The following is a 27,359-nucleotide window of genomic DNA, read 5'->3' as shown; positions in this document are numbered from 1 at the left end:
AAAGAACGCAAATGTTGGTCTAATCTTCAGAAAGGGAAAGAAGGAGGATCTGCAGAAGTAAAAGCTGATCAGCCTCATCTTGATCCCTGGAAAGATGATGGAGCAGCTAATCCTAGAAATCACTTCTAGGCTCATGAAGAGCAAGAAGCTCATCTGAAGTAGTCAGCATGGATTCATAAAGGGGAAATCAGGCTTAACCAACCTGATAGTCTTCTGTGATGGAATGACTGGCTGGGTAGATAAGGGGAGAGCAGTCGATGTTGTCTCCCTTGACTTCAGTAAGGCTTTTGACACTATCTCCCATAACATCCTCGTAGGAAAGCTGAAATACAGACTTATATGAGGAGATAGTGAGATGGACTGAAAACGGGTTGAGCTGTTGGGCTTGAGTGTTGTGATCAGTGGCACAAAATCTGGTTGGAGGCCAGGAACTAGCAGTATACCTCTGGGGTCAATACTGGTACAATCCTGTGGATTTTTTTAATGAATAATCCTGATAATGGGACCAAATGCACCTTCAGCAACCTTGCAGACAGTGCAAAATTGGAAGGAAGGGCTGTTGTACCAAAGGGTTTTGCTGCATTCAGAGAGGCCTTGACAAGGTAGAGACATGGGCAGAGAGGAAGCACATGAAGTTCAAGAAAGGCAAGTGCAGAATCCTGCACCTGGGGAGAAATAACCCCATACAGGCTGGGGGCAGGTCTACTGAGACCAGTTTTGCAGAGGAGGCCCTGGGGGTCCCAGTGGACAAGAGGCTGAGTATAGGCCAGCAATGTGCCCTCGTGCCAAAGACAGCCAGTAGTATCCTGGGCTGCCTTAGACAGAGCGTTACCAAGAGGCCGAGGGAGGGGATCCTTCCCTTCTCCTCAACCCTGGTGAGGCTGCATCTGTAGTGCTGCATGCAGGTCTGGGCTCTCCAGTACAAGAGATATGGACCTACTGGAGCGAGTCTAGGAAAGGGCCGCAAAGATGATGAAGGGACTGGAGCATCTCATATGAGGAAAAGCTGAGAGAAGTGGGACTATTCAGCCTGGGGAAAAGAAGGTGCAGGGCTCAGTGTGTATAAATAATTGAAGTAGAGAGGTGTAGAGAGGATGAGGCCGGACTTTTCTCAGTGGTGCCCAGTAAAGGGACAAGAGGCAATGGGCACAAACTGAAACAAAGAAAGTTCGATCTAAACATAAAGAAAAACTCTTTTACTGTGAGGATGACTGAGCACTGGAGCAGGTTGTGCAGAGAGAGGTTGTAGAGGCTCTATCCTTGAAAACATTCAAAAGCCATCTGGACATGGTCCTGGGTAGCCTGCTGTAACAGACCCTGGGTTGGAGGGGGTTGGACTAGATGATCTCCAGAAGTCCCTTCCTACCCCATTCATTCTCTGATTCTGTGGTCGGAGAAAGTTTGCCTGTATCTGGCATCTGTAGGTCTATTGCCAGCTTCGCCTGTGTTCTTTTCCATGACACTTGCTCTTCTGCCAGGCTGTTTAGAGCTCTGTTGCAAAAGAGAGCAAAATCTCTTGTAAAATCTTGCTAGAGAGAAAAAAAGAATGTAGTCTGGGGTTGAGTTTGCTGAGTCTGACTATGGGAACAGTGGCCATAGCCAGTAACAAGGATAAAACCAGTAGGCTGGGGGAGAGCACAGACACTATGGAAAAATGGCGTAGGTACTGTTTTTTCCACAGCAATACCTTGGCCAAAGGTAGATGGTGGAGCCCAGGACTTGTGAGATTGCATTCTTCAGCCTCTGAGCTGAGGGGCTGTTTGCACGACAGGAGAGGAGCCTTTGGGGAATGAGAGTCTAGAAAGATCAGGGAAGGCTGGCCAGCTTTGGTAAAGAGGGAGCTACCTGAGGAGACTGCAAGAAAGGTATGTTTTGAAACATTCAGGGTCATCAAGACTTACAAACATGGTCTCTGCATTTCAGGATCAGTCCTGTTGTCTGTTATGCGTTTTTTGCCGGGGGGGAAGGTCCAGAACACTCAAGAGAGTAAAGCATGCAGTAAGCTGTTGAGAATACATGGTGTTTTGTAGACCAGCCTCAAAGAAATCACCTGGCACCTGTATGTTGTTGTTTACTGCTTAAATACATATGGCTACTCATCAGAGAGGATGTGCAGTGTGGTATGGCAGTAACATTGGATCTTCCTACTTCTAGCTGATTGCACCATCATATAGCAGTAGTTGAGCTAGTCAAATTCCAGAAATTCTTACATTTATGGTAAGGAGTCTGGAAGTCATGTGTTGGCACTGCAAGGCAGGTGCTATTTCCCAGCACAGTATGTTGAACATGGCCTCTGGTAAATAAAAGCTTTGCTCCAGAACAAGGGTGGCCCAACCGAAGCGCAACGTGGATGTGCCATAGCTCTGAATTAGAGCTGTTACTGTGGCTGTTCCTGTCTTGATCTGCTTGGCTCACACAATTGAAGCTCAGCCTAGGGTAAAACTACCAGTAGCAGTCAAGAAGTAGCATTTCATGCCTCAGCTTGCCACAAGTTAAGTAATTCATTAAATCTGACCTTTCAGAATAGTGTGGTGTGGACTGACAGAATGAGTTGGATTAAAAAAGAAAGAGAATATCAAGTGGGAGTAGGCAAACAATATAAACTTGATACAAAACTACACAATGTCTGCAGTGTCGTCCGCTTGTATGTGTATGCTAATAATTGGAGGTAGCTTAGGAAAAGCAGCAAAAATGAGCCAAAAATTGTCCCCTTTTGTGAGAGACTTAAGAAGCTTGATCTAATTGGTTTATCCAAATTAAGAGCAAGATAGCTCTGTTTGAGTGTGAACAGCTGAATGAGAAAAAGCTTTGATAGCAGACACTTGTTTGGCTTGGAAAAATGCAGTCCAGCCCTGAGAAACTGTAACTAGAAAAACTGAGGCAGAGGAGGGAGACAGTGCATGTTCAGGGGGGAGGCGAATGTCCCTGACACAGTCTCTAGAGGACTGCAGTCATTCTCCATTACTGTAAGTCTTTGAAGACCTTGTACATATTTGGAAAGATGTGCTGTAGCTCAAGCAGAAGTTAAGACCTTCACAAAACACCTGCTGTCCAAGGTTAGGAGGCTTGGGTTTTGCAGGAAGTCAGATGCAGATAACATTTTGCCCTTGGGATCTTTGAATGCATAGGAGTGATAATACTGTCCTGTCTCATTGCAAAATTCTGACTGTAAGTAGCTTAAAAAGCTAAGTGTATCTTTTGTTGTGATAAGGCTGATTATCTGCAGTTAGAAACCATTCAAAATCTCACCAGCATTCATTTTTAACAGCATGAAGAGTCTATGTGTGTGTGTGAAACCAGCACACGTCATTCACAGTGCCCTGACCAGGGCTCAGTTGTGCTCAGTACCTGTGACCTGTGGAATCAGCAGCCCTTAGTGAACTGACTTTTCCAGTAAGGTGGTAAAGTCAGTAGCCCTATCTTAGAGCTGTAACTTTCTGCTTTTATACTCTTATTCAGCATCACCCCTATCCATCTTCTGTCTGCATGTGTTTATCATCATGCGGAGCATCTTTTAGAGCCTTGCTCATAGCTGGCAGTGAGGCATAGTGATATCCTGTCTGCCTGCGCTCTCCCTTCTCGCAGCCTCACCAGATCTTGAGGCTATGCAAGACTCTTGACTTTTTTTTTTTAAGTGTACACTTGGGCTAATAAGCCATTTTTAGAGTGGATGTGAAATGCAGCATGATTAGCACTTACTTTTCTGATACATAGTGCTGAGCACATACAGTTTTGCTGTGTCTGTGTATTTCCTTCAGTTTTTATTATTAGTTTTTGTTCTGCACTGACATTTGGGAAAGCTCTGTTGGCAATTAAAGTTCTGAATGTCAGCAACAGGAGAAAAAAAGTGTTTGTGGTAAAGACTGGCAGAGGTGCCTTAACTGATTAGGATTTACTAATTTAAGATGTAGTTTTTAATTGAGTAGCAGTTTATTTACAGTAAGGTTTAATTACTCTTAATATCTAGATTAAAAAGACAATATTCTACCAAAATATATAGTGTGGTACATTCACTAGCTCCTTTACAGCCCATTTGTAAAACATATTCTAATGATGCACTTCATGGATTGCATAGAGTGCATAGAATTCATAGTCTATTTAATAAACAATAAACTTTTAAAAAACTGTTCCAGTACATGCATGTATAAGTATTTGATAGATGCTTCTGAACAGTTAAATTGTCTCAAGGAAAAAATACTGGAATTTTGAATTGTCTGCATAGTGCTGTCTTCATGATGGATTACCTATAATCTCCATGAGGGCTTTTCCTTCAGCTGCTGCTTTAGAATAATTACAGTGCTTTTGCATGTATGTCATTAACAGTGAGGTAGAAAAAAGGACTCTTGTCAAGACTGCTCATTTAGATATCTGATGCGTAAAGCAGCATGATACGAGTTTCCCAGTAGGATACTGGTTGCTGCTTATACTGCAGCAGTGATGCATAGGTTTGTTATTTCAGAGAAGGGAATATCATTGTAACATGGATTTTTTTTGTGTAGTTTAATTTCTAGAGGCAAACGTCAGTGGCTCTTTGGTCAAAAACGTATTTGTTGTTGGTAGCTTTTAAACAGTAGTGTTATTGTAAACAGAGTAATTAAATGTAGCATTTTATAATTATTAAAACATGATATAGTGGTAGTAATAGTGCTGTTTCCTTACTCTGCCAGTGCCTAATTTATTAAAACATCTGCCTATTAAACAGTCAAGTGAAAATAAAGCAGTTCTACAGCTTTGTAAATTAATTAAGTTTATTTACTTGAGAAGGATGATGGACTTGTTTTTGTACATATGAAGAAAAAATGTCCATTTGATTTTTAGCTCAGAGACAGCTCTGAATTTACAATGTGATTGATATCCTGTATGTTGACTCTACAAACAGCATGTCCATACCCCTGAAATACTGAAATGCTTACTGACGGCCTTCTAGAAATATTTAACTTTTCCTGTCTGGCAAGGATCTGCCTGCTTCTTTAAGATTTTGTAAGGGTCTTTTTAATTGCTTTCAGGGGGATTTGAATCAGGCTGTTTATGGATTGCTTCATGCATTATTTGTAGCAGCAGTACCTGTAGTCTGCTGATTTATGGAAGATACGGCCGTCAGATGACAGTATAACTGACTTTAAGAAAGCATTTACCTGTTTGATCTAGTGCAGTCCAAGGAGCGGTTTGTGGCAGGGCGTTCGCAGTGGCTACCCGTTGCAGCTCTTACAGCTGCGGTTCCCACTGCTCTGCCTAGTTCTCTCCAGCTTGTGTCCGCGTCTCATGAGTCGGGTGCGTGCTAAGAGCTTTATAAAACATCAGATGAAAATTAGGTATTTCAAATAGGTCAAACCTGATTTTAAGGTCAACATTGATGCGGTATGTTCCAAAACAAAAGAGGAGACGGACAACAAGATACTGCAAGAGTGTTTTATTGCGCTATGCTTTTTGGATCTCTACCAATGAAAATAAATGACAAGTGGAAATAAATGAAACTAAGCACAGCTTTTAGAAAGTTTTGTGGAGGTAGACTTCCCCTCAGTAGAATGGTCTATGCACATACTTACTACCATTTTTTCATTGCATCATCATCTGTCTGTCCTATCTCCACATCAGCATCTCTGGGCAGGGTGCAAAGTATTGTGGAGAGCAGTGGAAATGCATGGAGGGCAGTGGAAATGCATCGCTTGCAGCAGCAGCTACAATAGGAAAAAAATAGGAACTATTTTTGATATAATTCCTGATAGGCAGTTGGGATTTTTTTCCCTATATTACTGTCATGTGCAAGTTAAACCATTAGGCAGGTTTGTTATGACTGGTGGCATTCATACGATTTTGTAAAAAGTCCAGTCATACTTAAAAGTAAGAACTCAGTCCTGTGGGTCACAGAAAGAGTGTACAGTCATGAACTCTGAAAGGCCAAATATGAGAAAACCAACTAAAAGATTCCCAGGTTATTGTGTCTAGATTCAACATTTTCAAGTCATGGTAGACTCTGACGCACCATTATTTAATGCATGAGTTTGACAGTAGTGAAAAGAGGTTTAAGGAGGAAGGAAGGAAGACCGTGCCAAGCAGAGCATACCACATCTCTTCTGCTACCTCTGTCCTCATCTGCTTTCTCATGAGTGGCACACATAGTTTAACTATTTACCTGCTCTGTTGTAAGAAGTACCTTTATATGCATCATCAATACCATTTCTTATTTTAATAATAGGAGAGTTTCTGAAATCAGATTTCATTAGTTTTCATGTTCCTGTTTTTACTTCTCTTAAGTAAGTTGATTTAATTTTCCAGTCCTCTTCAGCCATGACAATGTTAGATCTGGAAACCTGAAGCAGACTGAAGCAGTGTTTCCCTATTTAAATTCTGATCTATTAAAATAGAGATTAAATAGGAAAACAAAATATTTAGTTACTTGATAGCACCAATCTCTACAACATATATTGTACTATGTTTTTCACTGAAATCATCTTCCTTCCTGGGCTAAGCATTTTATACAGAACAAATTTATTAGATTCAGCACTTACATTCCATTTAACAAATACTCCAGTGGTGACTGCTGAAGTTCAAGAACTTTGATGAAAAGCAAATGTCAACCAAAAATGTCAGTACTGTGTACTGTGCAACATCAAAAGATTTTATAAAATAAATTAATCACTTGGAAGGGAACACAGAAATTCAGGAATTGCCAGACAAAATCAGATCCATTTATTCCATTTATTCCAGCATTTTGTATCTGATAGGACCAGCTCCAACATTTCGGAGAAAGGTCAGAGAGACCACAAGACTTACTCACAGAATATTTTCTCTTGGGGAAGATTTATCTGTACAATCCCTATAGTTAGAAGAGGCATTATCCTCCATTTTCTTCCCTTCCTTTTTTAAATGTCACATAGCAGCTCTGAGTACTCTTGGTTGCTGCTGGTCTCTAACTGCCTTACAGTGCAGTGCACCTTCCTGTTGGTTCCTCTCTGACACACCATGGCCTGTAACACCATCTTCCCTTTGCTGGCTATGCATATAATCAAAGATCTCCTTAATAATGTATATGGATCCTTTAAGCAGAGAACAGAGTTAAACTTACCATGTTCTCCCCCTTTCCCTCCCAGGTTCCCCTCTGCAGTGCATAGAAATGACTTTGTATGCAGATCTCACTTGCACTTTGCAAAGGGGAAGAAATCCTCCATTTTCAGAACATTATAATTTCCCACATTACTTCTTAGTAAATATGCTGGGGGCAGGTGGCATACGAAGGAGCGGGAAAGTTTCCCAGCCTCAAACACAGGAAAAAAAGACTACGAGTGGCCCAGATGCAGCCTCCCCTGCCCTTGCTCCTCCTGAGCAGGACAGCGTGGAGCCGGGCACCAGGGAGGCGAGAGGTGCCGGAGGCTGAGGGTCAGCCTAGCAGGGCTGCACTTTCTCATGGGGATCCATAAATCCATAAGCCTCTCTAGTGCCTGCCTTTGTGTAACCAATCGATTTCCATGCAATCAGCCAAAATACATGTTCACCTTTGGAGCACATGGAATTTTTTGCTCTGGGCCAGGAAGGAAAGAGCTCCTGAGGCCTCCGCGCAGACCGGGAGCTGCCGGCGGTCCCAGCGAGACAGCGGTGTGAATGAAGTGTGAGAAGTCAGTTTACCTCCAAAGCGTTTTGCAAAACTTTGAAGTGCACCAGGCTGACTAAATAGGTTAATGATATTGGCAGCTACGACATGCAGAACAGCTAAGCAAAAGTTAGACATTTGGTCTCACAGGATGAAGCAAAGAACTAGGAGAGTCTATTGTTTTTAATTGATCTTCTAGGTGCTGATAGTATGTCATTCAAATGCGGAGCTGCTGGATTTTGACAGGCAAAGATCCCCTCCCTACATGGCCTTGCTAAAACTTCTGGAAATCAGATTTGCGTTCTGCAGAAGAGCCACAGGGAAGATAGGGACTTGGAAAATTTTCTGGGAAGCTGCAGTTGGGAGGAGGGTGGGGGAAAAAACAGGCAGCAAACAGAAATCCCCCAGAAGTCTCCTTTTTTCCCCTCTGCTTTTTTTTTAATGCAGAGTTTGCTTTTGAGAATCTGATTCCATAAGGAAACCTCTCTCCCATATCTCCTTCCTTTATATCATTTTGTAGCTGTCATTCCTTTGTAGATTGAGAGCTCACATACTGGGCCTATCTTTTAGCACCACTGAAATGCAAAAAGATGAATTTCAAAGATAGATTTTAAAAAATAAAATATTTTTTTTTAAAAAAATAGATTTTTAGTTGTGAGATCATTTGCTGTAGAATCAGGGATTATTAATTTTCAACTCTTAACTGTTTTGTTTTTCTGTTGTTGTTCTGTTTTGTTCCTCTACATAGTATGAGGAATAGAGGAGAAGCACCTGGCCAGTTTTGTGTCTATATTGGGTTGCAAGTGGTTAAAATGTGTTATCACTGATCTGTGACCCTTCTGTTCAGCTCTTGTATCCGTGCTGTTCTAGCAGACAGTGTCAACCTAAAGGCCAAAATTATGCATGAGGATAGACTCTAACTGTTCTCCTCTTTCCCACTTCAGCCACAAACTACTGACCTGTAGATGCGGAGAAACTTTGCCAGCTAGTGCTCCTAATTTAGCACTTTGCATCAGCACTAAATGTAATTTTAGAATAATGGTTTAATTTGCGTTTTTAAAATCACATTCAAAGTTAATTAGACTCCAGAGAAGTCTCCAGGTTGCTCAGAAAAATTACTACATGACCACATAATAAAGAATGTTACGTCCATTGGAACATAGGGGATTTTGCCACAATTTCTGTCAGACTGCATTTTGAAAAGTCTATTTTTAATCTTGCAGTTTGACAGATCGCTGTCAAATAACATATATCCTTTACATGCTAAATCTTCTGTTGTGTTCCCTTTGAGAATTAAATTTTAATGCATGTCCTTGGAACAATGAATTTAGTCTTGCGCAGATAGATCATTATCAGTGTGTACAAATGAGCTGATAAGACTTCTGAAGCTATTTTGCTTATCTCATGATTGCAGCTAAGGTGAGCGATAATTATGCTGCCTAATGACTTCATCAACTAGTTTTAAATGAAAGTCTTCAACATAATAACAATGAAATAATGGTATCAACTCTTCAGTAAAAGAATGGAATGTGTACCTGAGAGAAATATTTGCAAGCCCCTGAGCTTGTCCATCATAGGAATTTTCTATGGGAGAAAAGATTTAATATCTCATTTTTTTCAGATTCACTGAAGGTATTTTGACCGCTTATAGATGAGGTGCATATTTTTATGCATCATACTTGAGCTGAACTACAGCAGCCAGCCCCACAGTGTCCATAGTGGAGTCTAGGTGCCTAAAACCCTGCATGCAAAGCACAGAACAGCCTGCTGATCTGCTTCTGCATGTGACAGTCCAGGGTGATTTCTCAACAGTAAAACTGCTCACATACCTGGCTGACAATTTCTGTCTGCAATGTCTAGGTGTTTGAAGTTGGGCCTCTAGCCTCAGCTAGTCACCTGTAGCCATTCCAAAGACTGGAGAAACTCATCTGTTTGCAGCTGTGTCTCTTCTCTGATTACGGAAGGTGTGTAGAGAAATATTTTAAGCTATGATATCTCATACCTTTAAATAGCTACAGGTATGTGCGATGAATCTCACCTCTGAAATTCTGCTAGTATGAGTGCCTAGAGTTGTTCGTTATAGGCTGGACTGAGCATCTCAGCTGTAGTCTGTCACCTAAGTGCATCTGCAATTCACAGAGCGAGCTTCTCTGCCCTCAGTCTCAGGAACATGCCGGGAATAAGTGCAGCCCACACTGACAGCACTGGATTCTGCACGGAGAAGATGGTTATTGACAGTTTTATTTGCAATTGCAGCCAGAGGCAGCCGCAGTGGTATGCCCTCACCCTTTTTATGTAATAGCTTGTGCTTAGAGCACTTGCATAAGAGGACTGTACGTCTGCCTAAGCATTTTGTGTCAAATAATCATTATGTAAAATACAGTGGCTGTGTAGGGAGCAAAGGCTGTGGCCGTTCCAGGGGAGCTTCTGTGTCAGGGTATTCAGGGTATTGCCCTCTCTGCAGCACCACGAATCACAAATTCTTCTTTACGGAGTGGCACAGCTTCAGCAGTTCCTGCCTTTTGGACAGGTGGCTCAGCACAGTCTTGGGAAATAAAAGAGCCTTCTCAAGCCTTAGAGGACATAAATGCCAAATCTCCAACTTTCTGGAGAAGCGGTGTAACCAGCTGGCACCACTCTCTTTTTCTCCTGGTAAACACAATGTCTAAGGTACTCTGCACTTTAACATGGATAGCATGCATGCCTAAGGGAATGTGTCTGATCTGTAGATCTGTCTGTAGTTGTCCAAACCTCCGTATATGTGGTCAGGAGTAGATGGCCGGGGTCCTTCCAGGTTTGACTCAGGCTATGTGGTAGCGTGGCTGCCACAGAGGCCTGAGCACAGTGGTTTGGGTGTTTATTTCCAACGCTGTGCTTCAAGTCATAGGAACAGCCTATGGATTATTTAGGAAACCCGAGAATATTTTTAAGCTCACTTAGCCTTAATATGTAAATGTTTTTTAGCATATATTTTACCCACTCTGTGTTCGGCCACTAAGGCAAGTCAAAACAAGTTTCAAAATGAAATATTGTAATTTCTTATCCAGGAAAGTGTTGATGATATGTCTGGCTTGATACAAACTTTGTAGGGCACTCATCTTCAGCTTCAGGGGGGAGGTCGTCAGTAGCAAAACACAGGTTCTTTTTTTCTAATCAGCCTGCTGCTAAACTGTAAAATATGCAGACACCTCTACATTTAAGTTCAGTCTTAGAAGAGAGAACACAAACTGCCTTTGTCTTTGAGAAAATCTGACTCTGATGTGAAACAATTCCTATAAGAGAAGCAATTACCATGGAAAAGATTCAGCTATCCGTGCAATCTTATTTCATTATGTAGACAAAATTATTGAGCACTTCAAGTTCCATGTGGGAGATTTTGGTGACTGGGTTCATAATTTTAAATCTATTTTGAAATAACGACATCTACTGTTTCATTGTCAGCTCTGAAGGTATAGCGAGGCAGTTGTACACAAAAGTGTTATTAAATAACCTGAAATAAACCTTTTTAATACTCTTAAGAGGTCTGAAAGCCAGGAGGACTTTGAAACACATGTAATTAACTATCTTGTAGAGGTGATAAACTAATGCGTTCACCAAACTACGTCTTGGTACTAGATCTGACTGAGATTCCTCTTTTCACCATATGCATGAGTAAAGCATTAAATGAGGTTAGGAGAAATGTTTTGCTCTTAAAGTTATTTTGACTGTGGAGTGAAAACCTTTAAGAACAAGACCTGTGGTTAGTATCTGTTTTATCCTGGGGGACAAAACCCTACTTTTAAGCAGAATTTCTTTCTCCAGGAGGTATGTTATAAACTAAACCTATTTTTTATGCACCTCCTTGCTGATTTATTTTAAATTCAGAAAGCAGAGGTCTGTTTGTAATGAGATTATTTTCTTCAGCTGTAATGTTGATAAAGAAGTGTCTTTTCTCTGAATGAAAGTTATTCTTGGGCTGAATAAGTTTCTCTGAATGATAATGCAGTTATTTATGGCATGCAGCTAAGGAAAGGGTAAGAAAAGAGATGTGAGGGGTGGAAACTAACATCATGCTTTTTGGCTGTCCCTACAGTTTGCCTGAGCAGAAAATGCAGCATTTCCTCCATCCTTAGCCAGATTTCCTGCCAGGATATTCTGCCTTTTTCTTGCCTCCTCCTTGGATGGGGAGGGTGTCCGTCCTGTGGTGCCACCAGCCTGTGGTGCCTAGTATTGTTACTGTTAGAGGGATTAGTTATAAGTAATATAAGTACATTTAGGTCCGTTGATAAAAAAAAAATCTTCTTGGGACCAACTCCTTTAACATATTGTTCTAGCAGATTAATTTTATGCGGTATCCACTTGGAAAGCTGGTTAAGTGGTTGCTCTGTGAAAAGATGTATTTTATACGCATGAGAGCTGGGCCTGCTTAGCCTGGGGAAGAGGAGACTGAGGGGGGATCTGATCAGTGTGTACAAGTACCTGAAGGGAGGGTGTCAAGGGGACGGGGACAAACTCTTTTCACCTGTCCCATGTGACAGGACAAGAGGCAATGGGCAGAAACTGAAGCACAGGAAGTTCCACCTGACCGTGAGGGGAAATTTCTTCCCCGTGAGAGTGACGGAGCCCTGGACCAGGTTGCTCAGAGAGGTTGTGGAGTCTCTTTCTCTGGAGCTCTTCAAGGCCCACCTGGATGCAACCCTGTCTGACATGCTCTAGGTGACCCTGCTGAGTGGGGAGGTTGGACTAGATGATCTCCAGAGGTCTCTTCCAACCTCAACCATTCTGTAATTCTGTGATAAGGACAACGTCAACAAGGTTACCTTTCAGCTGCCATTGTATTAACTAGCAGTAATAAGCTCAAGAAGAATGCTGGCAATATTAGTTCCTAATCTTCATCAGCACTGATATTCATTCAGGAAATTATGTGCATAATTTTGTATTTGTTCATGTGGAAGCACTCAGTGCAAAGCGTGCTGGAAGGAATTCAAAGTGAAGAGGTGGAGACAGAGGCCTGAAATGCTGCCCAGCCGGGGGAGAGATGTCCCTGCTTTCATTTCCCCCGCTGAGACTCCATAACGGAAAGGGTAAAATAAGTGAATTCATTTGAGTGGGAATTAAATTATGCTAGTCTAAATCTAGTATTAGCGTCGTCGTTAATTTTACTCCGCTGCTTGGGAAACCAGTACGGTTGCGTACGTTGGGTTCCCCAAAAGAAAGAAAAGGCTGAGACCCAGTGGAAGGTGGAGGTAGCAGCCTCGTGGCACACATAGCTCTGGGGTTAGCTTTTCGATTTGTGCTACAACCTGATGCTTGGCCACGATCACAAAAGATTTAGTTGTCTCCATACAGCACATAATCTTTGACAAATTATTTTTACATATAACTCTCTTTAGGGCAGCGATTGTACATATTCAGCAAGTGGTATTTGATCAGCTGCAAAGGTTAGTAGAAAAATACAAGTATATCAAGTAAATTATTTAGAAAATGCCTGTAAAATCCATTTAGCAAGTCACCTACTTCAGTCTTTTTTTCTTTTTTAACCCGTACCAATATCCATCTTTCGTCCTACCACCTTCTGGCTTCAGCTCTCTGGCAACTTATGCATTTTCCTCCTCCCCACCTCCCGGAGCAGCTTCAGCACCAGCTCCCGCTCACCGCTTTCCTGAGGAAGAGACATGTTTTAATGCCCTTCTCGTCAGCCCTCACTGTTGCCCACAGCTTCCGAGGAGCGAGAGGGGGCAATGATAACACTGCTTAATTTTCCCGTTCTTGCTGAGCGGCGAGGCTGTGCGCTCGAGCAGCGGCGGCCGGCCGGGGCTGCCTGCCGGCGCCGCGGAGCAGGGAGGGCTTGCAGCGCGTGTGCCTCTGCCCCGGCGGATCGTAACCGTGCTGCTGTGCACTTGGCTCCACAGGTGTGGGCGTTTTCCTGGGGGATAGCCGATGCCAAACAGAGCAGCATCACGTCTTTGCTGCTCTTGTTGCCCATAGTATCTAGATGATACGTCTGAGGGCACTGCAGTTACGCCTTCATCTCCTATGTGGACAGAAGAATGGACCCGTTCATCATTTTGTGCTTGGTTCACGTTTGTAGGGTAGTTTTCTTCTCCCATTTTCAAACACTCCTTCACCCCTTAGGTTTTGCAGTATTGTTGCATTTCTCAAGGAAGAACTTCTGCTGAAGTGAAATATAAGTTGTCCCCTAAGTAGCAGGTTTATGCGCACTGTGCATTCACTTTTTAATTTGCCAAAGAGGCTTTTCTTAGTGATTCTTTGTCCCCAAGGAAACATAAAACAGATTAACTACTTCTGATACAGCAGGGAAACAAATTGAAAGGTGTAAGAGCATAAAGACTAAGCTAAGTGAACTAGCACAAACTTAGATTTATTAACTGAAAATTAACAAAATACATGACTTTGAAAGCTTGGACAGAGTTTCAAACAAAATAGATTTTTAAAGCCATATTTTATTATTGATTTTAACATAATAAATAACTGGCCCTTTTTTAAAATGAAAGGGAGGAGAAAAGTCTTTGAATATTACACATTCTGGATGTATTATGTGTATTTATGGTGGGGCTTCTTCAATAAATAGTGTAATTTAACACAGACACATGGTTAGCTGGCTGGCAACAGTTCTGAATCAGTTTCTCCTTGTATCAGTCTATTTTTTAAATATTCTGGTTGAAAAGAAAATTGCAATGAGTATGTCTTTTTGTGGGGACACAAACGTGACCAGCGAGTTTACATGTGTGGCCTCCTGTTGTCCGAATTACTGTGCCATGTGCTTGGTAGTTTAAGAAGTCGCCTGTTTGGCTCCTCATCCAAATCATTATAAAATCAGATTTGCTGTGACTTACACTGCTTCACTGGCACATGGATATGTCTTTGGCATCTGACCAACCAATTTTCTATTCCAGACTCAGTAAGCAAAAATCATTCTGCATTAGTCTCTGCAGCTCAGTGTCTACCAATTGTCTTAACCTTGCAGATATAATAAGATGAAACCCACAAAAACCCAGCCACTGACAACTGAAACTTGACTTAATGAGAAACTGAATTAATCTTGTTTTGTTGGAACATTTATTCTTAAAACTATTTCCATCAGTCCATAATTATTTAAAACATGCTCATTAATAACTTTCTGTTCCATAGCAAAGAATAGAGATAATCTTAGATTGGATCAGATAGCCTGAAAAATCAGGTAAGAGTTAAAAGCAACATGAATAGCATTCAGGCATCTGAAAGAAAAATATCATTTTCTCTTTGAATGAGTGTATTCTTTCTTAAGGAACAATAGTAAAGCCAATAATATTGAACAGAGAAAAGTATATAATACAGTGCTTGAAAATACAATGTGCTTCTGAATTCAAGAGCTTTATCTCATTTCTGAATTTGTCTTCCTCTTCTTAATTTCTTTTTCTTCATTGGCCTTATTACTTAGAACTAATAAAATGCTTGTGAAGTACTTCAGACATAAAAATCACCATGTGGTTCTTATGTATTATTAATAAAAGCCCAGATAACTCTCTAAAACAAGATGCTTCTAAACTATTTAGTAGATTCTGGTTAGCATTTGATCAGCCAAATGTGTCTGATTTTCTACTGCTTTTTAACAAGCATTAAAAAAATGAATAGCTGCAAGAATGAAGGACATATATGAACACCTCACTATACATTAATACATACCCAGTGCCCTAACCTCAAAGCTAAAATACCAGTAAAGTACAGATTATGAGTAGCAGCAGCAAGGATTTCTGTTGCTTTCAGTACAAATGAAAACGAAGCTCTGATTGTAAAAGATTATGGTTAATCTGTCACATAATAAAAATATCTCTAAGGTTTTGTTGTCATTTTTAGTGATCTATTCTCTTCTTTAATATTTAATTTTTATAGATCTCTTTTGCAGTGTTTTGATACAGGAGTCTCTCTGTGCAGTTTCTGACTTTTTGGGCTGTCTTTTGTTTCACTTCCTTTTTTCCAAATTCATTTTAAATGTATTTTTAGAGTATGTGGATTCCTTGTTTCTCAGCTTTTGTTTTGTAACTAGGCATAAACAACAGGGTTATACTGTTTTTTATTTTAATTTATAGTCTTAATTATTCATTTAAAGTATTTGACTTCAGGTAGTGCATTTTATTGAATTGCTTGTTTTGTTGTTCTGCTATCTTGATTGACCGAGACTTCACTGTGCAAAATGCTGCTGTAAAGCAAACCTGTCCAAAGTATGTCCAAGTATGACAAAATCAGAATAGAGGGAGACTCTTGGGAAAGTAGAAGCAATAATGAAGCAATACTTACAATACGTTAATGCCAGTGTATCAACAGCCTTGCTCTTGCCAAGCCTTTGTAGGCAAAGGAGGGCACTGCTAGAGGCAGAGGGGTTGTTGTCGAAGGCAGCAGCTCCATGGTCAGTGGTAACAGGGCTGTGCTCTCCTTACTCAGTCACCAATACAGTTTTAAGCTGAGTATGGGCTAGACGTGTAATCACGTTTCTGTGAAATTAGCCATTAGGCATGTTGTGAAGGTTATGCTGGCTTCTTTGCTAACTTTATGGCATTTACTGGAGGAGAGATAATAACCTGATGCAGTGGAAAATCTGCTTCAATGAAGCCTAAGCAAAGGGTTTCTGAGCCTGCTGGAGCTGATGGACGGTGTTGGCACAGTGGCCTAGAGCTCCGCAGCATGTGGCCGCAGTGTTTTTCCTCTGGTACAGACAACTCAAAAGCCTGATTTAGTGTCTCGTCAAACCGTAACCATAGCTGTTGGTCTTTTGCTGCTGACTTTTTTTCCTGATGCTGTTTGACTAGTCCAAGAATTGTTATTTCTCTTTTAGTCTTTTTTCTCTATTGTCAAGATGTCCTCATCTTAAGCGAACTCCATGCTGCTCTGCCAATTATAATGAAGACCGGTAGCCCGGCTTTGATGAAATCAAAACTCTCACTTCTAATGGTGCGTGAGAGGTCAGCTGTAGTGAGACTAGAGAAACCGAATTATTAAATAAAAGGGATGGTTGTTATCTTTGTAACACATTGCCAGCAGAGAGAGACATAAAACCAATAGCAAAGAGAAATTCTTTCTTAAGTGAAAATTTACATTATATCTCTTTCAAAGAAAAAACAATACAAAACCAACACGCTTTCAGTATGTGGGTATCAGAGTTAGGTTTACTCTCCAAAACATCCCTTTCAGTCGCTAGATCAAATTGAATCTCTTTTTTGCAATAAAGTAAATGAATGGCTTAACACCAATTTTCAGGGTTTGGAAAGTTCAGCATTTCCCTGAGTTCTGTAAATTTTATTATTTTTTTCTTTTTCTACTATTAGGGTAAATATTTAAATGGCTACGTAAGTGTACCAAGATGTCTCAGCAGTCACTAAAAATTCAGTAGTGCCCGAGAAAGCCCCTCTTAATCTAATTCACATTATTTAGGGATACATCTGGGAACTGTCCAAAAAAGCATTCAAGGTGTTTGAGCATTTTCCTTTCCCAGTTCCAGGAAAATGAATTCTGAATCCAATTGGAACATCAGCAGCATCTCAAAAAGTTTAGAATATTAGAGAATTGTTGTAATGCCATTTAGCATTTTTCAAATGCCATTTTGCTGTGACCACATATGCAGCCATTACAAGTTCATGGTGGCTCCAATTTTTAAAGTTAAAATTAAGAAATCTATTGATTACTAAATTGAGTAATCAAGATAGATTTTATAGGCATTGCCACATCTCTGCTGGATGACCTGAGAATCAGTACATGAGGTTGTTTCAGTGTTTCAAAGCATAATCTTTCATGGCAGCATTGGATCTGATTCTGTAGAGTATTATCATTTTTCACATTTTACTCTGAAACCTCAGTGTTTTGGTTAAATTGAAGTTTCTCAAAGTCCTGTGTAAATATGTTAGTGCAAAAGTTAATTGCATGGATTTAACTTACTTGAGCAGTGTATGCAGTGGGCAGCGTTTGTGTGCCTACCAGTTTTTGCACATTTGTGGCTGCAGAATGTAAAAATAGAATTGCACTTACCTCAATTCTGAAAGGGCCCCATCTAAAAGGGATTATTTAAAATACCCGCAGAAATGCTGTTTGAAAGTCATTACTTTCTGATGGAAACAACACAGTCTGACAAAAAAGGATGAGATATTTTCAAGGGAGAGGAGCTGCCTCTTTTAAGATGAGACCACTCTGTTCTGTAAATTCTTTATGTTGATAGTATCGTAACATCACGCCTATCGCTGTATTTCTATATCTCTGGAACATCATTCTTAAAGATGTCTCATAAATAGCCTTCTTGGGGCTTGCTTATATTGTGTTGTATGTATTACACTTTGAGAAATAACTCTTCCTCAGAGCTACTGAAACTTTCACAGCTAATGGTAGGAAAACTAGCACGGAAACTTTGGCCTGGATGAGCGGCCTGAGAGACCCATATTATTGTGCTTTATCTGTCTTTGATCCTTTAAAACTAATGTACAGAAAGTCTAATTAGAAGAGGACAGCTGAACAATTAATTAATAGGGGAGTAAGCTCTATGCTTTGCACATCCATTTTTCTCTGTGGGAGTATAGCATCCTCATGCAGTGTGAAGTCATTTATGCTATGACAGAGTGGCTGAAACACGCTAATGGTTTGACTTGATGAAAGTCTCATTCGATCGGATACACATATATGCCCATCTGGCTCGCTGTTTTTGCGCTGGCCAAAGTGAGCAAATAATGATTCTTTTGAAATAAAGGGCTCCAGAGCTAGTAACTCTTTATCTGTTATCTGCTCTGTCTTGAGGCTTAAATAGGGTCCTATCAGAGGCTGACTGAGACTGTCAGATCTATATAAGTAGGAAAATGGTTGCCTAATAAGAGCCCAATCAATATAGTGTTTTCTGTATATTGCTGACATTCGGAATTGCATTCCACAATGGGCGGATGGAACAAGCGAGGCACTCGTAGGACAGCCTGGTAATGGACTGCAGGTAAAGTTGCTGAGTATTTAGACAGCAACATAATGCTGCTGTTGATGTTTCCAGACAGTCTTACCAAGACAGTCTTGCACAGAGCACATAGGTATTTATTTCTTGACTAGCATTTTAGTAACAAAATTACAAAGATTATAACCTTATAGTTGAGAACATAAGCGACTTGGGGTACTTCTGGAAAACAAGACAATTTTGGCTGGAGGGGAATGTAGATCTTAATGAACTACTTAAATTCAGGAACTTCATAGGGCACTCCTGATCACAGTGCTAATGAAGAAGAAAGGAGTGAATTTGGTACAGGTGCAACCCTAACAGACAGACTGTGTTAGAGAATGAGAGGCCTTCTTATTCTCAAAGCCTTTACAGCAGAGGCATCTGAAACTGCATCCCCTGTATGTACCCCTGCAAATATGCCACAGACCTGATCTGAAGGGACCACTTCTATCAGAGGAAGAGGCAGTAATTCAGCCCGCATACTCGCTCACTTGTTGGCCCCTTACCGAGACTGCCAACAAGGGCTCCAATTAGTGCCAGTTGCAGACTGTGACAATTTTAAAGATTGACTTTCACACCATGCCAGACCTTTAAAAGAAAGAACATTTATATAAAACACAGTTTGCTTTGACAGTAATTTTCTGTATGCTATTATTGAAGTTATTTATGTTGGAGTCAGGAGATCTTTTCTTGTAGCTATGTTTCTACTTCTGTTTGATCCTGCAGAGCGGTAATAATCCTGCACTTACACTTTTCTATTTTATGTGGCGGTGGTCATTTTCAGCATCCATTACTTGGGCAGTTTTCAGGGCTTGGATATTTCGATAGGAATCCTGTAGAATTCCCAGATTCTTGTGCAGATTGCATCTGCCATGGAAAACCTTCTCATCTTTGATGGTAGACTTACTTAAATTTTAAGGACTTAGTGAAGCAGCACAGCCATTCAAATTAATGTGTGGGGTTCAGGACTTCACAAGTCTAAGTAACTTGGATGTCGCAAGTGTTTCACTGCATTGACAGTGAGGCTAAGGACAGGTGCTGCCATTAAGAGTGGTAGAAGCAGCAGCTGCCAGCTTTCCAAACCATGGGTATCATCCTTCTGCCTTCCAAAATCATGACTACAACACAGTCTTCTTCTCTCCAAAATAAGACCTGAAGCCCGTGGTCTTTATGCCCTATACTCTCTCACCTCAGGAAAAAATGATGCCTAACCTGATGCTCTCCTTCTTTTTGTGTGTTCTTCCTCCAACAAAGCAAGAGCTTGGCCTCACATCCCATCTCCTCTAACTATATACCATGCAATATTACCCCTCCCCCCCAAACCTCACACCTCCTCCTAAAGATAACATACCTAATTTTTATCAGCCTTTGGCTGCTTATCTTGCCTGTTTTGCTCCTGCATCTGTGTCCTGAGATGGAACTGGAGATGTAACGCCGTGTGCAGTGTACCTGACCTTACCTGCATAGCATGATGGCAGGATACATCATCTCTGCGTGTGCACAGGATCTTCCAAGAGGCTCACAGGAAGTAGCTACAACCAGCTGCACAGGTACAGTTTGAAATACTGTTGTCCCCCTGAAGCAGTCCTTGTACCATGCATGGGCAATGTTTTGACAAAGTTTATTTTTATGAGTTTTCCTAGAATTTGCTGGAAAATATCATCTTCTTAGGGTTGGAAAGATGAAATTCTCTACCTGATGCTAAAATAAACAATGCTTAGCTCTAGGTGCATGGAATTCAGACTAGAGGCAATCTGCCTTCAGTAACATGGCTTTCAGCCTAGTTTAATTTATCATACTACTCACTTAAAAACCATTGAATCATAGAAACATTGCCTGCAGTTCGTGTGCTGCAGCGTTTCCTTTGGGAAGGTGTGTGTCTTTTCTTCCCTCCATGGTTTTTGTTGGAGAAATCCTCCTGTATAGAAAAGTTGGACTTCTTAGGGGTCCTTTACACAACCCTGTTTCATTGCATCAAAGACCTGAACTAATATTGAGGACTCCTTGGTAGTTTTGCACTTATGCAGATTTAAGCCTGGTGAGCATGGGCATTTAGCTTACACATGTTTGTACAACACCACTTCTGTGATGCAAATAGCCTTGGGGAAGGGCATAGTCTTCCTGAGAAGTCCCTCTCTCCACCTGCCCCCCTCCATTGCCCCATGTCATGAGCTTAAGTGAATCCTGAGTTTGTTCACCAACTTATCAAGGTTCCCCCTCCACTCAGGGGTGCAGGCTACCCAGGCACTTCCGTGTCACTTTAGGGCTTAGAAGCATGCAGACAGGGGCTGGCAATATGAATTAAGACAAGTCTACTCTGTCCCGCCAAGGTCTCTGCAGCCCAGAGGTAAATCCAAGCAAATCTCTAGGGCAAACTCTTCTTCCCCCAGAAGCCATCACACATGATAGAAGTCTATAAAAGTGATATTCAGAGCTCCCTTAGGTGAAGATAACTACTGTAGAAGAGTGTGGTTTTTATGTAAAAATGTATATACAGCTCCAATCAAAATGATCCTTTTGAAATCATTCTTAATGTACTAAAATAGAGTGACTTCAGTTTTCTCATGCAAGCTCTTTGTTCATTATTACTGCCTTAATCTTCATAATAATGAAAGACATTCAAATGCTGAGTGATTTTTCTTAACCTGCATGCTAGAATTTGAAGATGAGTTCTACTTTGCTTTGCTTTGAATATGATATTTGAGCTAACCTATTATGTTTTGCAGTTGGTTTTTGAATGAGTTCCATTTCCTTATTTCAAAAATGTAGTCTGAATTATACTTCAAATCATGGCATCTAACGCTGTAATTGTGAAACTGAGGCCTTATTATTTATAGGAAGACCCAAAATGTAATAGATGGCCCTGAAATAGCAGAGAACGAAGCACAGCATTTCAAAACAGGAGTTTTAGAATTTGATGTCCAGTGTCAGTGAAACATAGAAAAGTTAGGGCTAAAAGAAAGGTTTGCCTTGACTGTAGTCTCTGTGAATTATGTTATTTATTATACATTGGTTTCAAATTAATTATGGAACCTAGGTCTTCTGAATAAGAGCTGTTATTCTTTTCATCTTCAGTGTGAGAGGTACTTAGTATGCTTCCTTGTTAAAGGCTTAATAATATACTGTAAATAGTAATTTTCCTGTCTCAGGTTTTGAGATTGAATCAGGTTGTATATACCCTTCCTCTTTTCTCATCTATTTTGTTTGCAGTAGGACATGTGTGAAGAACAGAGCCACCTCATCCCGTTGTTCGAGCTACTGGAAGTTCCCCCACTCCTCCCATGTAGACCTCAGCTGCCCCCACATCCCTTGCTCACTTCCAGCTAAGGTGGAAGCCAGAGACAGTAATTTCCAGCTGCAAGTTCACAGACAAAGTCAATGACCAGTATTGTAGCAGAATGTTAACGCCTCATGTAGTCCAAGACGCATAATACTTTGTAATACAACTTTAACCTTTATAATGGTCTGTAATTTGATTCTCAAACCATCTATATTCTCTCCTTGTTATAGCCTAAGTAGCTGTGAGGAGTAGGGTGAATGGACAAATACAATCACGGTGCAAGGTGCTGGAAAGGACAAATACATAAATCACTGAAATTCCCATTGCACTTTTGAGATTTTAGTCTTGTTCTCACCATTTCATTCTAATGCCAGTAAATGAAAGAAATGTGATGATCTTTTATTTTGTTGTCGCTGTTAGCGAGCACCTGAAAAGTCTGCAAGCATTTTCAAAGCTTAGAACTGTGTATGTTTGATCTTGAATGCGGTTTGACTTCTAAAGGGAAGTACTTTAAATTTGAAAGAAAAATGATTAGATTGTGGTTAAATGACTATGAAAGATAATTAAATGTCTGTAATATATGTATATCTAATTTTTTTACTTTAGTCTTAGTCTTGTAGGAGGAAAAGACATTTCAGTGGGAAAGTAAGTGGTTGTTGTTATGGCCTTTGCCATCTTTCTGAAGTTCTTTAAAAGCATGCAGCTCACATTTAAGTATGGTGATGTGCCTAGCTTACATAATCTGATAGCACACATGGACATATGTAGGTAGACATATATTTAAGCTACAAAACTTACTGATCACAGTACACTCTCAAGTGATTTCATTATTTTTCCATTACTGTGATGGATATAATATATGACACAATTGGCAGTCTCCGGTGCTGTGCGAGGGTTATCTTTAAAATATATATGGTTTTGTAACAGAATTGGAAGTAGAAAGTGATGTGCTATGCTATGAAGTTCTGTCATCGTGGATGGAGATAAGTTTTAATGTAAGTGGTGGAGTCATGAGTGAGTACTGCAGATCAAATAGCTGCTGATTAAATATTTATTTCTCCTGTAACTGTGCTGTGTTTTGTATGTAGCATGAGTTTCAGAGAAAATGTTTTCTCTAATGATGAGGGGACTATAAATTGTGCTTGACACCTGCTTTGTAAATGTGTACCATGCATGAACCAAACACTCTAAACAGCATTATTATAGCTTCAAATGCTGAATGAATACTCTCAGGTCTTTCCAGTGCAAGTGATTATCCAGTAAGAAAGTCTTATCTCCAAAATATCTCTTAAAATTAGGGACCCTTTTTTGATATAAAACAAAGCCGTTGTTAGTCTAGGATAAATCTTGCCTATACTTGCACTTGGACAGATTTTATCTGAGAATAGTGAAGAAGTGAAAAATGTTTCCATGAGAAGTTGATTTTCCTTTTATAAAGGTAACTCTTTAAGGCAGCTGCACAGCAGGAGGTAAAAATGGTTGTAAAGTTAGAGCATGTCCATGAAGAATATAAATTAGTGGGCTTAAAGTAATTGAAGAGGTCATTTGGGCATGGAGTACTTGTCTCAAGGCTGCAGTTTATCCCATAGCTAACAGCTCTGCAGCCTCTCGCTGTCTGCTCCTATACCTAGATTAATATGGCAATGAAATATTGGCTATAGCATCGGTATGACTGTGAGATTCTTGAGATAAACTACATGGATATAGCATACCTGTGACTGAGATTCTTGAGATAAACTACATTCATTATTGTGTGTTTTCAGAATTCCAAAAATATGGTAGGTAGAACAGAAAGAAATAGAGTGAATCCAGTTATTAGTCAAAACCAACAGCTAAAGAAGGGAGATTTCTTTTTTTAAACTATAAAGTCCTCAAGAATAAAAAGGAACGATGATATGGAATAGTAAAACAGTGGAGATTTTCAGAAATGCCTTCTATGACTTACAGATCTTAAAAATGCACTCTAGATTTTCACAAAAATCAACACTGTGAATAGAGGTGTAAATGTCATTTCATGATTGAATATTTCACTTCTGGAGTTTAAGTTTGGAACGTGATTTCTGAAAATGAAAAAACAATCATGGGACGCTCCTTTCGGTATTTATGATAACGCATCACGAGGATGCAATTATGCTGCTTTGTGAAAGAATATTTCATTTTCACCATGTGTAGCTCATCATTTTTTTAAAAAAGGATTTCTAATCTGTCTTTATTTCTGTTCTTCTAAGGACAAACAAAAATCAAAGCCTTTAATCTCTCCTTTTGAAAATCTACCTACTCTCTTTTAGTGTAATGAGATAAATATTTTATCTAATAAGAAGCAGGTAAAAATTGAAGTTTTACAGATTTTACTGTAGGTAGGGGATATTTTGTCAAATCTTATCTCTTGCACAGCTGATGGTTTTAGCAGAAGCAGAATTTGTTAGCCCCGTTGTCCTGCAGAGTGATACCAAATATGGTCTGATAGTCCAGATCAATTTTCTGATGAGTCTGTCAGTCTCTCCTCTATTTTCTTTGCTTGTTGGCTTTTAAATGGCAATCAATGATGTGAATATGCCATATAAGATGATAATGCATAAAACCAATGCAGTGTGATTTATTTTAATTTGTACTGCTGAAAAGTTCAGACGTGCTAAATCAGTTGCACTTCAGTTAGCCACGCAATAAATAAGTAATTAATTGTGTTTGAAATTAATAAAACCCAACAGAAAATCAACTCCATCTCAACAAAATGGCAGCTGACCTTTCCTTAGCTAATACTGCCCTCAGAAGCTGTCTGTCTAACAGCATAATACAATAAATATTGACTGTGATTGCTATTTTCCTTCTTCTTCCACTTTAATGTAACTCTTCCCCAGTCATTCACCACCACCAACTGCCCACCTATGGTGAGAAATCTGCATTTATTTGTCATTTAAGTTGCCTAAAGGACTTGATCATGTTAAGTTTCCCATTAATTTCTTCTCTTTGTCCTGTAAGTCAGTTTGTTTAGAGCTGCTTATATGTTCTGTTTGCACTAGTTTCATACTAAAGAGCTATACAGTTTTAAAGAAGAACCTTTCTTTAGTAATATCATAAAAACCTAAAAATTCTAACTGGGCTATTCTTCAAATATTAATCTTTCTCCACCCACTGGAAAAGATGAAGTAGAGAAGATTCAGGGGACTAAATTTTGTCCTCATTTTTGTTTTGAAAGTACTGCTGTCTTCGGATAAATTTGGCCTTATCTTTACAAGAGCTAGATGTTATAAAAATGATCTACATTTGTTAAGTAGGCAACAGAAATATGTAGTTTATAAATGTTGAACACACAGAATTAATCAGATGTTGTTCCATTCTCATTAGAGAAAACCATCACTGCAATATGTGAGCCTCTGCGACAGAGCAAATATTTCTGTAGAAACTGTAAAGTTAGGTCAATTCACTTCATTGTATTGCAAAAAATGTAATTTTTAATATTCATTGTTATTTTGGCATATTATTAGTTTCTGTAATTTTCTGCTGTGTAATTTTAATAAACATTTTGCCACAGAACTGCACTTTTCTCCTTTAAAAAGAAAAGCTGGTTATCTGTAGTGTGCTAAAGTATGAATATTTACTCTGCTTTACTTTTCTTTCTTCTTTGCAGAAGCTGCAAAGAATCAATCCTCCTTACTGTTGTTCAACCTTACCCTGTAAGTATCTGTGGCATTCCCTAAATTCTTTTCCTAGCAACATAGTGGCTTTTGTCCACCTATATGCTGTCTGCATCTCTAGCTTGTCTGTGTAATAAAAGAAAAAAAAAGTGAGCTAAGGGCTGTGTCTTTTAAAGGTAGTATTTAAGACTGTGAGTTACCATGTACTGTGCACAACATAACAGTAACTTAAATAATAATGGTATGTTTTAACTCCTGCTGCTGGAGATGCGCGAGCATGCAGGCATCTCGCCCAGTGCTCGTGCTGGCACCGTCCTCCTGCAGCCCCCAACGGTTCAAGGTTTGGTCTGTCGCAGCTCCTGGCATTCCCAGGGGTCCACCTTGTCACCGCGGAGTTGCACTTGTGTATCAAGCTAGCTTTCCTTGCGTGCGAGGGGGCTCCATCTCTCTAGGGCAGCGCGCTAGGCGACTGGGCGAGAGGCAAGGGTGGGGGGCCACTGCAGTGAGGGGGCCTGGGTCGCAGCGAGGTCCAGCGCTGTGCCCCACCATGCCAGCTGGGGCTACACACCCCTTTACACCTCTGTTAGTGCTGCGGGGAGTGGGCTTATGAGCCCTCAGGCCAGACCCCCCTGGTTGAGGAGGGACAGACGAGAAACTGGAGAGACTGTCCCAGGAGAAGGAGCACATCCCTCTCTCCCCACACACCTATGCACAACCGTATGCATCTTGCAGGCTACTGAGGGGCCTCAACCATGGGTCAGGAGTGAGTCCAGTTGTGTCCCTTACTAGATAACACTCAACACTTCCCCATTTGATAGCCTGGTATGTGACAGATTTGATTGATAAGGGTTAACTGCCTCTTCTCCTTCCAAGAATAAGGGGTTAGATGGATTTAATGCAAAGATGTGGAAACACATGCATCTGCTGAAGTAGCCAAAATGTAAATTCTGCAAATGCAACTTTGTCATTACTGTGTTACTTCTCTACTGCTCACTAGCCCTTCTGGCTGGTTCAGAAGTGGCCGTATAGGTAAGCTGTCCTGGTCACATACCTCTTCTAGAAGCCCATCCACACAGCAGCTAATTCATGGGAGAAAAAACATGTGCTCCTCCACAAAACTGGGCAGTGGCTGCTGCACTGCAGTAAGACTGCTAGCAGTATGGTGAGCAGGGATCTGGTAGATCTCAGCCTTCTTAAATGAAAATGCAGACATGATCTGGCTGAATAAAGAGACCCAAATGCCTTTAAAGCTATCTGGATTACCAACAGTGGTTTTGATCACACAGAAAATGTGTATAATGTGGGAAAAGTTTCTCAAATGCTTCCCCTTTTTATATAGTTTGGTTTATTTCATTAGTTGACAGGCTTTATTCTTTTCTTTAACTGTCAGGTGAAAAAAAGGGCATGTGCTTTAGAGCAGATACATGTGACTCTATGGTTACTTGCTGAATTAAAAAGTGACCATAAACTGTAGCACTGGATGCCTTCGAGGTGTTGTGGCCTGTTGTTGCTTTGCTGCTGGTAGGAGAGCAAGCTTGTCTATACTGAACATAAGGGAAGCTGTAAACCTAAATGAACTGTGCGCAACATATCCTGTGGGAGACATTTCCAGCACAAGTACTGTCTTCCTCCAGCAGTTGCTCTGGAGAAGTTGTGACCTGGTATCTTCGCAGTTTGTTTGGATACAACCCCTATTTGAAGCCTCATAAGGCAGAAGCTGCTTTTCTCTTTATATAGCATCAAAAGCTATTCAGTAACTAAACTATATCTAGATGTCACTAAGCTAAAAATGGTGCTGAAGCACTGTGCTTCCTGTGGGGAACAGTATAGGCTGACATGCCCAGTTTATGCATGGTAATATGCATGGATTGCCCCCCCCCCCCCCCAGCGTGCCTGCTGGAGTCCAGGTACCCAATG

At 40.4% G+C, this 27,359-nt stretch overlaps 1 protein-coding gene across 1 annotated transcript in view; it reads left to right on the top strand.

Moving 5' to 3' along the window:
- The window catches only part of FRMPD4 (FERM and PDZ domain containing 4), a 305,963-nt gene that overhangs the window by 250,648 nt on the left and 27,956 nt on the right, over positions 1-27,359 (top strand). Inside the window, 1 exon segment of the mRNA XM_062574603.1 lies at positions 25,436-25,481. Within this exon segment, the coding sequence (XP_062430587.1) occupies positions 25,436-25,481 (46 nt within the window).

Source organism: Rhea pennata, chromosome 1 (assembly GCF_028389875.1).
Source record: "Rhea pennata isolate bPtePen1 chromosome 1, bPtePen1.pri, whole genome shotgun sequence".
Lineage (NCBI taxonomy): Eukaryota > Metazoa > Chordata > Aves > Rheiformes > Rheidae > Rhea > Rhea pennata.
The sequence above is the reverse complement of the archived record's forward strand: the minus strand, read 5'-3'. Positions and strand labels throughout refer to the sequence as shown.